Raw genomic sequence first — 13971 nt, 5'->3', positions numbered from 1 at the left:
GTACCTCCAATGGCTCAGCTTCCCCTCATTTGGTAACACAAAACAGCTTCCTTCTTTTCTGATTTGGTTCTGATGAAGTCAGTTAAGGCTGATGTATCCCTATTTCACTCCCCAAATGTGGTTGTCTCTTCCTTTCTCTTTGTCCTGGAAAATTTATGTGCTCTTTTATTCCTTAATTATAATCTTACGAAGTAGACTTACATTTAACCTGCCATGTTTGACCAATCAACCTGAAAATCACCTCCAGCATAATCATCCTTAAGTACATCAGATTTTGAAGAATATGTTTATTGAGCCTCTCTTCTGCACAGGGCATGTACTTAGCATCTGGAGAGTGTTTGTGTTTCCGTATCTTGGATGTCTGAGAGAAGTTCAATCTTCTGGCAACCCCCTGCAACTCCCCAACACCACCACCACCACCACACACACACACACACACACACACACACACACACACACACACACACACACAAACAGAGTAAGCACTGGGTTCAGCCTTCCTATCAGGGTAACCAGGGAAAATTGGGAAAATAGAGGGGCCCCTATTTTCCCTAGGGGTTTTCTTCCATCTCACTCCAGTCCAGCAGTTGGTGAGAAGAGGGATCTCGCCTGTTCATCTGGTTTTTCACCTGGCCCTGTACTGGGATCTGGATCCAACTACCAGAGCTCATTCCATCAGTTCGCTCACACCTTCCTGAAATTACTGGGACATTCTCCTGACTTTAAAAATTACCATTGTCTGAAATTACTGCACCCAAGAGAAGAGGTGGAGAACAGATTAAATATTGAATTAAGATTAATATTTAGTTAAGATTAATATGATATTGTAAATCAATATACTTCAACTTTTAAAAAAGAATTAAGATTAAAATATGGCCATTAGAATTCTTGACTATAAGTTCTGCCCTGAAACACCATTTATATTTTAATAAATAGTTAAATACTTGGGAATAAATAGTTGAAATTTCCTCATTGAGTGGCTATGAGAATTAAATCAGATTATATATGGAAAGGGCCTATCATTTCAGCTTCCTTAGCTTTTCAGATTGGTCTGCATGGCTATTAAGGCCAGGTTTGAATCAGACCAAAATCTACCGTACTTTAATGACTTTCGATTCTAATAAAGATATTAATCTCTGTGGTTTCTCCTGGAAGGGGCCCAAATAGCCCTTCCATACAAGATTTGCTCCCTATAACTTAGTTCCAATCTCCCAGAATACCGTGTAGCACAGTTACGGCATTTTTGGCACTCAGGGTTAGGAGAATCTTTCAATATGTCAAGTGAGAGTTCACAAGACCCCTACCTAGCAGAGTTGAGTAACAGAAGAAGTAGTGCTCTCTCAGTAATTCACATGCTCTCCTTTATTCTCCACCCAAACTAGGAGCAGAAATAACACTGCATTTCTAGGTAAGGTAGTGAAAAGCCAGTGTGCCTCCTTCTCCCTCCCCACTTCTTTGTTCACAGTGAAATCTTATAGAGAAGTGTGGTATATACATACAATGGAATACTACTCAACTAGAAAAAAGAATGAAGTATTGTCATGTGCAGCACCAGGGACAGATCAGAGATTCCCATGCTAAGTGAAGTAAGTCACACTGAGAAAGACAAACATATAATATCATTTATATGTGGAATCTAAAAAATTATACAAATGAATCTACATACAAAAAACATAGACTCAGGCATAGAAAATAAACTTAAAGTTACCAAAGGGAGGCAGGGGGAGGGGTGGATGAGTTAAGAATATGTGTTAAGAGATACACACAACCTCATATAAAATAAACAACAAAGATTATTACACAGGGAACAATATTCAATATCTTATAATAATCTATAATTGTTCTCAGGTTTCTTAAAGCTGAGTGCTGAAGAATTGATGCTTTTGAACTGTGGAGAAGACTCTTGAGAGTCCCTTGGACTGCAAGGGGATCCAACCAGTCAATCCTAAAGGAAATCAGTCCTGACTATTCATTGGAAAGACTGATGCTCAAGCTGAAACTCCAATACTTTGGCTACCTGATGCGAAGAACTGACTCCTTAGAAAAGAGCCTGATGCTGGAAAAGATTGAAGTCATGAAAAGAAAGGGACAACAGGGGATAAGATGGTTGGATGGTATCACCAAATCGATGGACATGAGTTTGAGCAAGCTCCGGGAGATGGTGATGGACAGGGAAGCCTGGTGTGCTGCAGTCCATGGGGTTGGAAAGAGTAGGACACGACTGAGCAACTGAACTGAACTGAACCTATAATGGAAAAGAATCTGGAAAAGTACATTTTAAAAATTGCTTATATGTTCCAATTGTGAACAACAAAATCCTGGGTACCTGACTGACTGTTTGGAATAAGCCTCCAGTCCACTCAATCCAACCCACACTCAGCTAGTAACACAAGAGAGAAATAAACATTTGCTGATATTTGAGGTTTAATTTAATACCACAATAACCCTAGGGAAATAAATTAGTTCTAGAGAACTTGTAAAGATAAATTAAAAGGGACTTCAGCATCCATTAATGGCAGATAGGTAGTTCAGACCAACTCCACACTAGAAGACAACAAAAAATGTTTTTAATGTCTGCTCAAAAGCACTGTGGAACCATCATGGCAGTGAAAAATCACCTGGCCACCATCTGGCCATCTGGGAGAAGATGAAAGTCCAGAGAAGTAAACCTGACATTTGAGGTCACTTTTCTCCTGGGAGCATTTGCTAATTATAACAAAGCCAGTAATTGATATCTGAGTAGTTTGATAACCTGGTATAGACATAAAAGTTGGATGCTGGGGAAAACACGGTAGTGTGGGATGGGACCCTGAAGTACTGTATTCCAGGAACAAGAGTGAATTGAAAGAGAAAGAGCCTCCACACTGCCTGTAGCCCAACTTCAGATCATCTAGGTGGCCCAGAATATCTCAGGCCTTTCAAATGAATTAGAGATTCCAGATTGCTAATGCCTTCAGGCTCTTAAAAGAAGCAAATGAAAATCCTTTCTGGAGAAAAAGGAAGCAAACACACACACACACATTATTTTAAGCCTAAAATAAACATATTTTTTCTAAAAAATTCTACAAGCAATTTTCAAATATAATTTTGGATACAATCAAAGAAAACGAAGCGCAGACTGAGATAAGATACTGTGAACAAGAGTCAGCAAAACTAGTAGAAAAATAGACGCACTCCAGATAGTGACACTGATCATACTTTAATTAGCTCCTTGAGTTCCAGGAATACAGTGTTGAAAATTTTAGCGGAGAACTGGAAATATTTTATTTAAGGATATAGCAGGATTGGAAAATGAACCACTAAATGTTCTAAAATTGAAAACACAATAACTGAAATTAAGAACACAATGTGTGGAGTTTAACTGAACCTTGTAGAGAGAGAAATAAAGAACTTAAAAATAAGTCAGAAGATATCCAAAATAACACAGATAGAGGCAAAAAGCCTGGAAAATACAGAAGTGATGGTCAGAGTGCTACCCGCAGACTAGCATCCGTTTTGGGTTCTCAGAAAGAGCCTACAGAAAAAAGGGGCCAAAAGCAGTATAGTAAGAGAGAGTGGCTGAAAATTTTCCAAAAGTGATGTAAGACATTGAGCTCCAGATTGAAAATAAAATTAAGTGGACTTGGCAGGGAAGAGAGAAAAGGCTACTTTCTTAAAAGTCAAAGATGACTCAAAGATTTATTTCCAGTGAAAGGGTGATGTAATTAACTGAGATAAGAAACAGGGAGGGAGGAAAAGGTCTGTTGGGCTCAGAAGGAATCAGTGTGAAATAGAAATAGTAGGTTCCAATTTTTACTTTGAATTTAACACCCAGGAAGGGATAATAAATGTGTCATTATTTCTTAAACAATTATATTTTTCTTGTTATGTTCATGTTCCAAAACTTTCATTGTTTAAAAAGGACCAGTCAAACTTTCTTGTCTCAAGAATCTAGCACCTCAGGTCTCCTTCCCTTCTTGCTAGAATCCATAGTTTGCCTCTAAGAACTGACCTACAAATGGATATTTACAGCAAAATGTACAGTGACTTGCAAACCATTCAATACACTTGCCTGATGTTCCAATATAATTATTTGTTCACTGCAACCTTTACTAACCCCATCACAACAAAATAATGTGTTTTCTACTTTTTAACACCATAACTTAGGACCCCATTTTTTAAAATACTGTAAGGACAAGTGACAGGTGCCCTAAAGGCTTTGATTTATCAAAGTAATTTGTCAAATTTCTGCATATGCTGCTGACTTCAAATGTTGGAGTAAGTACAACTTTGTGTCACAGTCTGCAATATTGCCTTAAGGATTACCATGAGTTCTTAAAATAGTTATTGACTTCATTAACAGAAGGAAAAAAGAAAACGCTGGCCACCATAAATTTCTCTGTTTGTTTTTTTTTTTTTTTTACTTAGAAAATGGCACAACTTTCACAATAAATCCTATTAAGAGTGAAAATGAAACAGCATGCTTTCTTTTCAACCCAGAAAAGGTTAAAATATGATAATGATGATGATAAGTAATGTTTATTGAGCACTTTCTATGTGCCAGGAATTATTCTAAATTACATAGTTTCACTAAAGAGATTTAAATACATATAATAACATAAATGATATACCAGTGACATAAATAACACTACTTTATAGAGAGTCAGGCATTTTCCCCCCAAAAGTATTCTTCTATAAAATACATTACAATTCTGCTGACACAGTTAGGGACCAGAAATATATATATATGGGAGAAACTAGAAAAAAAAATCCTACAATAACAAACTATAAGTAAATCCACCATTTTTTCTATAATACTATCTTTTTCTTCTGAAAGTAGAATTAAAAATTTCAAAAACAATAAAAAGGAAAATAATTTTATTTTCAAGCAACATTTTTACATGCCAACATTGTTTTCAAATATCATTAAATTTTAAAATATATTTAGAGAGTATCCATGTTATTGCCTTATGCAAAGATAAGTTTTTCAACACTAACTATGGATCCATTTGTCCCAGATGTTTACGTTCAGTATTCCACTGTTTAACTACTGCTATGTTATTGTGGTTTCCCTGAATACCATTCTGAGTAAAGTCATTAGGAATACTTCAATCATAATTTTGTCTAGTTGATCAAACTTCCTAGCATCACCAGCCAAAATGGCTAAAGACATACATTTTTTTTTAATAGAGGACTCTCCTAAGAGAATTTTACCTAATAAAATGCATGAACCAACTTCTTAAATTACTAAATGTCTTAAAGATTTACAAGTAATGTGGGACATTATTTAACCACATTGTTGACATTATGACGGGTTAAAATTGTATTTTTTAGCTCACACAACACAGTTTGTAGGATCCTACTTCTCTGACCAGGGATTGAACTGGGCCCCCTGCAGTGGAATTGCAGAGTGCTAACCACAGGATGCCAGGGAATTCCCTGAAGGGGTGAAATTTAGTTTACTTCTTCTCAGCCATTCTGACCATCAGATTCCGGGAACTTTGCTATTTTGCTTAGTTTTTCATTTTTCCTATTCTTTTTTTTTTTTTAACCTATTTGAATCTCTCATATAGTCTTTGACTCATTATTAAAAAAATATAAGAAAAGTATGAATTCATGTTATGAGTTTCCCTGGTGGCTCAGGTGGTAAAGAGTCTGCCTGCAATGCAGGAGACCTGGGTTTGATCCCTGGGTCGGGAAGATCCTCTGGAGAAGGAAATGGCAACCCACTCCAGTATTCTTGCCTGGGAAATCCCATGGACGGAGCTGCCTGGCAGGCTACAGACCGTGGGGTCGTAAAGAGTTGGACACGACTTAAGCAACTTTCACATATATATGATTTCACAGACTCATTTGGCTCTCAGATTACCTAGGGCCCTAAGGATCTTTGAATCCAGTCCCCCATATGATGTTTGAATGTTCTCTGCCACATCAACCCAAATGTTCTCCATCCTCCATGCCTGCCAAGATAGGGAATTATCCACATGACAACACACTCCATTTACAGTTTTCATTATTAAAAATATCTCTTCTAACCTGAAGCAAAACCTTCTTCTCCAAAATTGACATCTATTTTGGACTCCACCAATCTCAACACTTGGAATAGGAAATGGTAACCCACTCCAGTATTCTTCTCTGGGAATCCCATGAACAGAGGAGCCTGAAGGGCTGACGTCCATGGGGTTGCAGAGAGTTGGACATGGCTGAGCATGCATGCACGCAGTCTCAGCACTGCCTCTGGCAGGATGAGCCTGAGCAAGTCCATCTTTTGTTGCTTTCTTTTCCTCAGTTGTAAGATGGGGATAAGCACTGTTATATCATGGGGTGTGGAGATTAAATGAGAATGTAATAAAGCATCTGGCACAATACAGGGCCTTTGAAAGCAGCGGCCTTTATTAGGAATAGGAAACCCACCCCTGCATGGCTGCTCTCAGAAAGGTAGTAACAGCTATTTTTTTCTCTCCTCCAGGCCAAATATCCCCATTTCCTTCCATTTTTCTTTGAAAAACATGGCATTTTGTCTCTTATTCTTCCAATCATTCCTTCCTGAATAGTTTATTCTTTGAGATAAGAATCAACTGCAAATCAAAAAACTTACAGCCATACATTTTATGAACTTAGAGCAAGTTGTTTGCCTACTGCTGAGTAAATCTCTCCCTGCTCCCTGACATGCAACGTCCCTAGAGTTAACCCCCTGGCAAGCCAGCCTATGGAGAAGAAAATGGGTATGGATACTTTCTGGTTCTAGAGTGCGGAGGAGCCAAAAGTGCCCCTCAGACACTAGGATGCATCTGAGAAGTTTTCCCCTTCATTCTGGTAGGATGTCAGCTCTTCCTCGTTGAGGGTCACCCCTCTCTGTCCTCTCCATTCCTTTCTCTGGACTTCACAATTCTGGGTGGTGGCTCCATATGACATCTTCTTTCTGGGACTTGCAAAACTCTCATGGTTGAGTTCTGTCTCCTCAGCTAATTCATCCTGGTCAATGATTCCACACTTCTCCTCAGAAAGGTTTTCGGGATCTGCCCACTCCTGTTTCTCCCCAGAAGCAAAGACCCCGTAGAAGATGACACCACTGTAGTGCACCAAGGCAGCTATGAGGAACACATTCTGCCACTCCTCACGGGTCTGAACAAGGAAACAGTACCAATTAATATTTTAACCAAAAACGGAAATTAACAGTATCTTCTGGAGTCCTCCACTGGGACAAAAGCACTTAGTCACCCCAAAGCAATGCTGTGCTTCCTGGGAAGACATGTGGCAGATGCATGCCCAGGACCCAAATGGAATTTGAGTGTTTAAAAAAATCAAAGTTAAGACTACAGTGAATATGCATTTTTTTTAATTTAGAAAAATACTTTATAAAATAAACATCCTGTAAGATCCTTGCTGCACCATTTCACAGCTCTCCTAAATATACAAATGAGGTTAAATTAAATTTGCTTTAGGAACCCACCACTGTAAATATCAGAGGTCTCCTTCGTGCTTGCTTTGGATACATGACAATTTGAGTCACGAAAATGCTCAGTTTGGACTGCCAGTAGCTTATGTATAATCATATCTTCTGTGAAAATATATTGTATAAAAAATAATGGGAATTTGTGTTGAAAGATTTAATAACAGAATTAATAATCATATTACCAATCCTATCATCTCATGAACAGAGAGATAGTTTGGCTCCTCTGCCCATAAAGTCATCAGAGCCCACCTTTCTTTTCTATCAAAAATAAGAAATGTTATCCCACACTTTCTTCTCCAAGAAACAGGAAGAATTTCTGAAGTTATATTTTTAATAGGATGTGCAACAACAAAGAAATAGTTGGGTAAAAATGCCATAGTATCAAACATGTTAATTTGCAGAAGGTAGCATATCTAAAACCCTTTCAAAGACAGAGATGAAGAATGTGGCCTGTAGCTGAATTCTGGATGGATCTGGGATCCTCCTGAACTACCCACCTTAGTCTAAATACACAAATGTGCAGTAACGACCTGCTGCCGCACCTGCGTAGGTTCTTAGGAAGGGTCATTAATGTCTTGTTTGTTTTCTTCATAATAAGGAAGTATAACTGCACTAATATTTTCATGCTGGAGCATGCTAAGCAATAATTGGAAATGGTGATAAAGTCTAATTACTTGGAATTATAAAACAACCTTGGGTAATTTATTTATCTTGAGTTGATTGCCTCAGTTTCTTTTTTGTGTCTTTAAACAGTCTTTATGGTATTATCACTTCTTCTATACACACACACACACACACACACACACACACACACACACACACACCCCACACACACACCCCTTCTATTTCTCAGTTTAAGAAACAGAACCAAACATCAATCAGTCCTGCTGCCATCAATAAATGATAATTTTTTTAAAAGAAGAAAAAAAAAATAGAAGCTCAAGTGACTCAGCCAAGTCAAGGACATACACATTTACACAGGCTGGGATAGGGCCTTGAGACTTTGTACAGTATTTCGGTCCTCTCATACTGTAACCCACAACCCCAAAGGAAACCATTACCTTGTGCTTAGTCATTGCACCCACAATAAGGGGACAGACCATTCCAGAGAGGGTTCCCACTCCATTTGAGATTCCCATGAGAATGCTGGCATAGCGAGGGGCAATATCCAAGTGGTTGACATTGAAACCTACAGTGAAGCCAAACATCTCAAAATCAGACTCAGGAACAGAATTCCAAATACATTTTGGAAAATATTTAGCTTTCCCCAACTCTCATCAATCTCTTTCCTCTACTAATGGATACCTTTACCAAAAGGACTGGCTTGAGGACTGTCAGGCTGTGTCTGCTCATAGCAGAAAACCATGGTGTGATTGATTCAGTTCAGTTCAGTCACTCAGTCGTGTCCGACTCTTTGTGACCCCATGAATTGCATTAGCAATGGCTAAAATGGGTTCTTCATGGGGAGAATTATGGCACCTCTACCTTCTCGGCTTGAAACCCCAAAATAATGATGTTTGGGGCAATACTGAAAAGCACAGCCTGGATCACACATATTCAGAGTAAGCCATCACACAATCACATTGTTGTTGTTTAGTTCCTAAGTTGTATTCGACTCTTTTGCAACCCATGGACTGTAGCCCTCCAGGTTCCTCTGACCATGGGATTACCCAGGCAAGAATACTGGAGTGGGTTGCCATTTCCTTCTCCAGGGGATCTTCTTAACCCTGTACTACAGGCAGATTCTTTACCACTGAGCCACCAGGGAACCACCTGAGCCACCAGGTAAGCCCACACAATCATATACAGTGTGATTAAAACTATATCTTACTGCATAATATCCTCCTTCCTAGCTCTCAGCTCACTCCCAAAAGGCTACCACAGGTAGGTCTGCCTTAGTACCACAGGGCATATTATAAAGGGCTCTTTTTGGATAAGAAAGATTTATACAAACATTTGCAGGATCCTCTGTAATTTACAAAACACTTCAACATTCATACTTGATTTGGAATTTGTAAATCTGGATTTGAATCTTATTCTTATCTCTTAAACAAGTCATCTTTAGGACTTTGTTTCCTCATCTCTATTTTGAGGATCATATTACTCCTTAACTCATACAGATGCTGTGAGATGAGACTTAGGGGAAATATGTATGCGAGAGCTCTTGGCAAACAGCTGAGCTCTAGCAACTATCACAGTGCCAAATCAGCATCACTGCTATTGCTGCCACTGTAAAACACACCCGTCACTCTGGGGTCTTTTATGAATAGGTAATGCTGCAGGGAGTGGTAAAATAAAAAATCACCAGTACCTCACTATTCATCTGTTTTTCAGGAGAAAAGGATGAGTGGAATGAAGGAAGCGGGAAGGCGGAGGGACAAGGCTTTGAAAGAGGAGGCATTGGGCACTGGGAACCAACTCTGCCAGTGTAGCCTAGGGTTGCATTTTAGAGTCAGACCTTGGATCTGGCTGTTTAATTGAGATGCAAACCTGGGCAAATGATTTAATCTTTCTGAACTTCAGCTTCTTCATCTATAAACTGGAATGATCATTCTTATAAAACTGTTGTAAGAATTCAGATAAATAATATATGTCAATTACATAGATGCAAAGAGGTGAAAGCCAACATGTTCTTTGCAGTACAACCTCCATCTACCCAGTTTACTTTCCTGAGCTGGCAAAGTATCCAGTGCATAGTAGGTACTCTATATATAATTGTTTAATTAATTACCAACTTGAACTCTGAAATTACAGCAGTGGGTTATAGGTCTTATTTACTCATATTTTTATTTTCCCTTGTCTTGCTTATTAATGCTCTATTTTGTGCAAATAACTAAAAATATAATTTAAAAAAAATTTCTAAACCAGCCTATTGGCTGCTTGTTTTATTTCCTACCTCTGTTCAGAGAGAATTTTAAGAAAACCTTTCTGGAATAAACATACCTTCTCTTTCAGACCAAAGTGGCAGAATATCAGAATATAAAACAGCTGCAAGATTAATTAATCTTACTATTTATTTGAATGTGATAAACACTTTATTAGAAAAGAACCCAGAGATAAGAAGCAATTAATATGATTGGCGAGTATTATATTCTGATACAAAGCCTAGACATCTGCGTTCAGCTAAAGATAATATGAGAAAAGCCATTTAGGTTTCTAGCTACACAATCCTGGGGTTTGGGGGAAAAATCATTGGGAAACTGAGATACTAATAGATTTTTTTTTTTTTTTTTGAAGCAGACACATAAAGCAAGTTACACACAAGTTGAGAGAGTCTGTCTTCTCTACATAGGACATCTTCTAAAGCAGATATCACCCATTCTTTGTATCCTTCTAATCTCACCTGTCTCAGCTCTTATATTTATAATCAGTTCCTAAACTGAGCGAGTCCCCCTTGGCATCCCCATTAACTCCTTGTAAAGTTGACATCCAGCAGATCCTAAGGAATCATCCTCCCCATGACCATAGTCCCTCCCATAGTCTCACTGTGGATCAGATAAACCGTTATTCCAATCCTAATCACTTAATTTACCTGAGTAAGGTAAGTCACCTCCCAAGCCTCAGTTCCTCACTAGTAAAATGAACATAGCAATACTCTTCTCATCAGGTTGCTACAGGGATTAAATGAGTTCATACCTTAAAAGTGACCAGTACGGTGTAAATGCTGGAAAAAAAAAAATTCTGTCCGTTTGATTGTTGCTTAAACTGGCAATCTGGGGACAATATGAGCCTGAATATTTCAATATCTCTGTGGATAGGATATGAATCTCTTTTGCATTACAGGGCTATCAAAAGAAGATGTCCCTTAACATCCTGCTGGGAACAATTCATGACTGCTCTATCCTTGCTACTCAAAGTGTGGACTATTGATCAGTGGCGTCAACTTCACTGCTCGAAATGCAGGATCTCAGGCTCCACTCTACAGTGGCTAAATCAGAATCTGCATTTTTGCAAGATCCTAAGGTGACTTGTATGCACCATTAAATTTTGAGAAGTATTGGGCTAGATTGAATAATAATTGAACAACCGCAGTGAATATTTTTTAATAGTTTTATGCATCTAGTACTGGGACTAAGATTTTCAAAAGCTTTATTTCCACTAGAATGTAAACTTTATAAGGACAGAAATTTTCTTTTTTTCACTGCAGTATCTGCTGTGCCAAGAACAGTGTCTGACTCTTGGGAAGTATAAAGGAATGAAAGAATGACCTCAGTTCATTGCAATCTCCCAACAACCCGATGAAGTTGCCATTTTATCTCTCTAGTCTCTAGATAAGGAAACTGAGGCTGAGGATTTAAATAACTCAGCTTTTTTTTTTTTTTTTGCCTTTTGTAAATAGTAAGTACTAAAGAGGGGCCTTACACCTAGGTCTTTGCATCCCTAAACCCAAGTTGTTAGCTTCAGGCTACTTTAAGTGCAAACTTTTTTTTTTCCAATTTAACTATTCATCAGCTCTATTTATAGTTGACCCTTGAACAAAGTAGGTTGGAGCTGCATGGGTCTAGTTACAGGCAGATTTGTTTGTCAGTAGTAAATACTACAGTATTGCAGGAGATGCAGGAGACAAGGGTTCAATCCCTGAGTCAGAAAGATCGCTAGGAGGAGGAAATAGCAACCTGCTCCAGTATTCTTGTCTGGAAAATTCCATGGATGGAGGAGCTTGGTGGGGTACAGTTCACATGGTTGCAAAAAGTCAGATATGACTGAGCAACTAAGCATGCAAGCACGCATGCACAGGATCTGTAGTTGATTGAATCCTCAGATGCAAAATCAAGGATACAACAAAACCCAGGATGCAGAGGAATACTTTATATAGGAGAGCTTCTCTCATAGCTCAGTTGGTAAAGAATCCGCCTGCAATGCAGGAAACCCTGGTTTGATTCCTGGGTTGGGAAGTTCCACTGGAGAAGAGATGGGCTACCCACTCCAGTATTTTGGGCTTCCCTTGTGGCTCAGAGGTTAAAGCCTCTGCCTGCAATGAGGGAGACCTGGGTTCAATCCCTAGGTCAGGAAGATCCCCTGGAGAAGGAAATGGCAACCCACTCCAGTATTCTTGCCTACAGAATCCCAGGGATGGGGGAGCCTGGTGGGCTACAATCCACGGGGTCGCAAAGAGTCGGACTCGACTGAGTGACTTCTCTTTCTTTCACTTGTGGCTCAGCTGGTAAAGAATCCACCTGCAATGCAGGAGACCTGGGTTCAATCCCTGGGTTGGGAAGATTCCCTGGAGAAGGGAATAGTATAGTATAGTATAGTATAGTCAGATTTTTGACTATGTGGGGTAGGGGATCAGCACCCATAACCCCCACATCATTCAAGGGTGAACTGTATTTTGATAAGACCAAGGCCCTGTTTAAGAGTCATTTTGACCAGAGGTCAAACCAGAGGTGCTTTTCTGTTCTAGGATGTTATCACCCTGTTTGATCTTTAAGACACCCCAGAATCATGGAAAGAGCTCAGGCACGAAGACCAGGCAGGACACCTTAGTTCTTCCTTTGTCCCCGGTTGTGTAACAATAGGAAAGTCCTTCATTTCCTGAGCTTTAAGTTATTCCTCAGTAAAATAATGGTAATATCATTTGCTTCACAATGTTGTCAGAAATGCAATACATGTCAAGTGTTCCGTTAAATGACAATTTTTAGTATTATAATCTTTTTTAAAGATAGGAAAAAAATCCCTAAGTTTTGCTTCTTCATCCAGTTCTGCACAGGGAACTTCTGAAGTCTGTAATATGCTAGCACTATTACCGCTCATACAGTAGCTGGTTTCTGCTTCTATAAAATGGGGAGACTGAAGGCCCTAGGGTAGCTGTTAGAATTGCAGGGATTAATACACGAGTGGGCTGTGAACAGCCCCCAGCACAGAGTTTGTGCCTGATCAATGTTAGCTCACATCATCATTACTATTCTTCTTAAGTCTTGCTGGCTTAGCAAGTCACATCACCTCTCTGGACCTGCATGTCCTTGTTTGGAAAATGAAAGCCAAGGAGGAGACAGAAAACTAAAGAAAAATTCCATCCTTAAAACTTTCTGATTCTGTGTGTGTGTATGCATGTGCTCAGTCGTGTCCAACTCTGTGACCTCATGGACTGTAGCCCACCAGGCTCCTCTGCCCTTGCAATTCTCCAGGCAAGAGTACTGGAGTGGGTTGCCATTTCCTCCTCCAGGGGATCTCCCCAACCCAGGGACTGAATCCACATTCCTGGCACCTTCTGCATTGGCAGACAGATTCTTTACCACCAGCACCACCTGGGAAGCCCTTCTGATTCTATAACTTTATGTCAAATGACTACATCATTTGATTGTGAGTTAATGTTAGCAGTTCTCCTGTAGGAAGTAAGAATCAAAAGAGTCACAAGAGTCTCTGTTAGGTCGGGTGGCCTGGTGCTAAAGTTTGAAGGTGGCACTTTGCCCAGCAACACGCATTCTGCCCATGCCCCAGAGAGGGCTCCTGCATGTTGTCTTTCCCAAGATGGAGAAAGTAGTGATAATTCCAGCTTGGCTGGGCTCCTAAGCCCAGTTCTCAGTGATACTCAA

The 13971-nt window shown here is 39.4% G+C and overlaps 1 protein-coding gene across 1 annotated transcript in view; it reads right to left on the bottom strand.

The window, feature by feature from the left end:
* Positions 1–4499: 4499 nt before the first annotated feature.
* Positions 4500–13971, bottom strand: part of SLC17A8 (solute carrier family 17 member 8) — a 41008-nt gene continuing 31536 nt past the window's right edge. The window contains exons 11-12 of the mRNA XM_004006651.6: positions 8497–8624; positions 4500–7104 (exon numbers count right to left, since the gene is read on the bottom strand). Of these exons, the coding sequence (XP_004006700.2) occupies positions 6760–7104; positions 8497–8624 (473 nt within the window). The 3' untranslated portion in view covers positions 4500–6759. The remainder of the gene's footprint in view (positions 7105–8496; positions 8625–13971) is intronic.

This window comes from Ovis aries, chromosome 3 (assembly GCF_016772045.2).
Source record: "Ovis aries strain OAR_USU_Benz2616 breed Rambouillet chromosome 3, ARS-UI_Ramb_v3.0, whole genome shotgun sequence".
Taxonomy (NCBI): domain Eukaryota; kingdom Metazoa; phylum Chordata; class Mammalia; order Artiodactyla; family Bovidae; genus Ovis; species Ovis aries.
Note: the sequence above shows the minus strand (reverse complement) of the source record. Positions and strands in the feature narration are given on the sequence as shown.